Here is a 1,694-nt window from a genome sequence, read left to right as displayed (position 1 = left end):
ACCATATCATTGTGATATCTGTGGTAAATCATTCTCTCAAAGTAGTCATTTAACTGCCCACAGACGTATTCATACTGGAGAGAAACCATATCATTGTGATATCTGTGGTAAATCATTCTCTCAAAATAGTGCTTTAACTGCTCACATACGTATTCATACTGGCGAAACTCCATATCAATGCGATATTTGTGGTAAATCATTCTTTCAAAGTAGTGAATTAACTAGGCACAAACGTATTCATACAGGAGAGAAACTGTATCATTGTGATATCTGCGTTAAGTCATTCTCTGACAGTAGTAATCTTACTTCACACAAACGTATTCATACAGGAGAGACTCCATATCACTGTGATGTTTGTGGTAAACCATTCTCTCACAGTAGTGCCATGATCAGACACAAACGTATTCATACAGGAGAGAAACTGTATTATTGTGATATTTGTGGTAAATCATTTTCTAACAGTAGTCATGTAACTATACACAAGCGTAGTCATACAGGAGAGAAGCCATATCATTGTGATATCTGTGACAAATCATTCTCTCAAAATAGTGGCCTCACTTCACACAAACGTATTCATACTGGGGAGAAACCATATTATTGTGATATTTGTGGTCAGTCATTCTCTAGGAATAGTACCTTGACTTCACACAGACATACTCATACGGGCGAGACTCCATATCATTGTGATTTATGTGTTGATTCATTCTCTCAAATTAGTGAATTAATTGGACACAAACGTATTCATACTGGAGAGAAGCCATATCATTGTGACATCTGTGGTAAAGCATTCTCTGACAGTAGTAATCTTTCTACACACAAACATATTCATACAGGAGAGAAAAGAAATGAGTAGTTTGTATGGTTTCTTTTGTAAACGATTTTATAATATTCCTGTGATTTAAATAATGGAAATTATGACTCTGAAATGAACCTGAAGATTTTGTTTTTTTCTTTCTTGCCTAATTTTCTCCCCATCCATTCCCCTACTTTCATGCCCTTTTCCATAATGTAGGGCCCTCTATTCGAAAATTCCTCCTCCTGGCAATCTTACACATGGTTCTTTGTTGATTATCACTTCCACAATTTATATTTTATTAATTTTAATTTTTTAATTTATTGTTTATTAATTTTGAAATGCTTCACTCATTAAATATGTTAATGATAACATAATTTAAGGCTTTTTCATTGACAGGAATATAGTAAAGTTGTCAGATATGTACAAAATAACCTCTAGTACAAAACAAAGTGGCCACAACCGAAAGACATTGGGTATAACTATAGTTTAGTGCTCCACAACAGCCTCTTCTCATAACTTTCTGAAAAATTGTTTTTTATATTCAATTTAACAAGGGTCTAGTTTACAATCAAAGAAAAAATATTTTTTTTGCGTGGAATCAAGTACACTAACTGCCTAATATTCTGCAAACTCCTTATTTTTGTTTGGAAAAAAAGGGTGAATCGGACCCCCTACCCCATCTGGAATCATTGAAAAATTTTTTTATGTTGAATAAGTTCTGGTGATCTAATATACTACAAAACCATTTTTGGGGTCCAAAAACAGGGTGGGGTAAGGTAGAAGCGTCAGAAATTTCACCCCCACCCTCATTTTCTGCATGGAATCAAGTACTCTGACTTCCTAATATGCAGCAGACCCCTTATTTTTATTCGAAAAAAAGAGGGGATGGGAAAACCGG

The 1,694-nt window shown here is 34.5% G+C and overlaps 1 protein-coding gene across 1 annotated transcript in view; it reads left to right on the top strand.

Moving 5' to 3' along the window:
• Positions 1-1,617, top strand: part of LOC128251099 (zinc finger protein 271-like) — a 12,591-nt gene extending 10,974 nt beyond the window's left edge. Inside the window, exon 3 of the mRNA XM_052977474.1 lies at positions 2-1,617. Within this exon, the coding sequence (XP_052833434.1) occupies positions 2-853 (852 nt within the window). The 3' untranslated portion in view covers positions 854-1,617. The remainder of the gene's footprint in view (position 1) is intronic.
• The last annotated feature ends 77 nt before the right edge of the window (positions 1,618-1,694 follow it).

This window comes from Octopus bimaculoides, chromosome 28, assembly GCF_001194135.2.
Source record: "Octopus bimaculoides isolate UCB-OBI-ISO-001 chromosome 28, ASM119413v2, whole genome shotgun sequence".
NCBI lineage: Eukaryota > Metazoa > Mollusca > Cephalopoda > Octopoda > Octopodidae > Octopus > Octopus bimaculoides.
The sequence above is the reverse complement of the archived record's forward strand: the minus strand, read 5'-3'. Positions and strand labels throughout refer to the sequence as shown.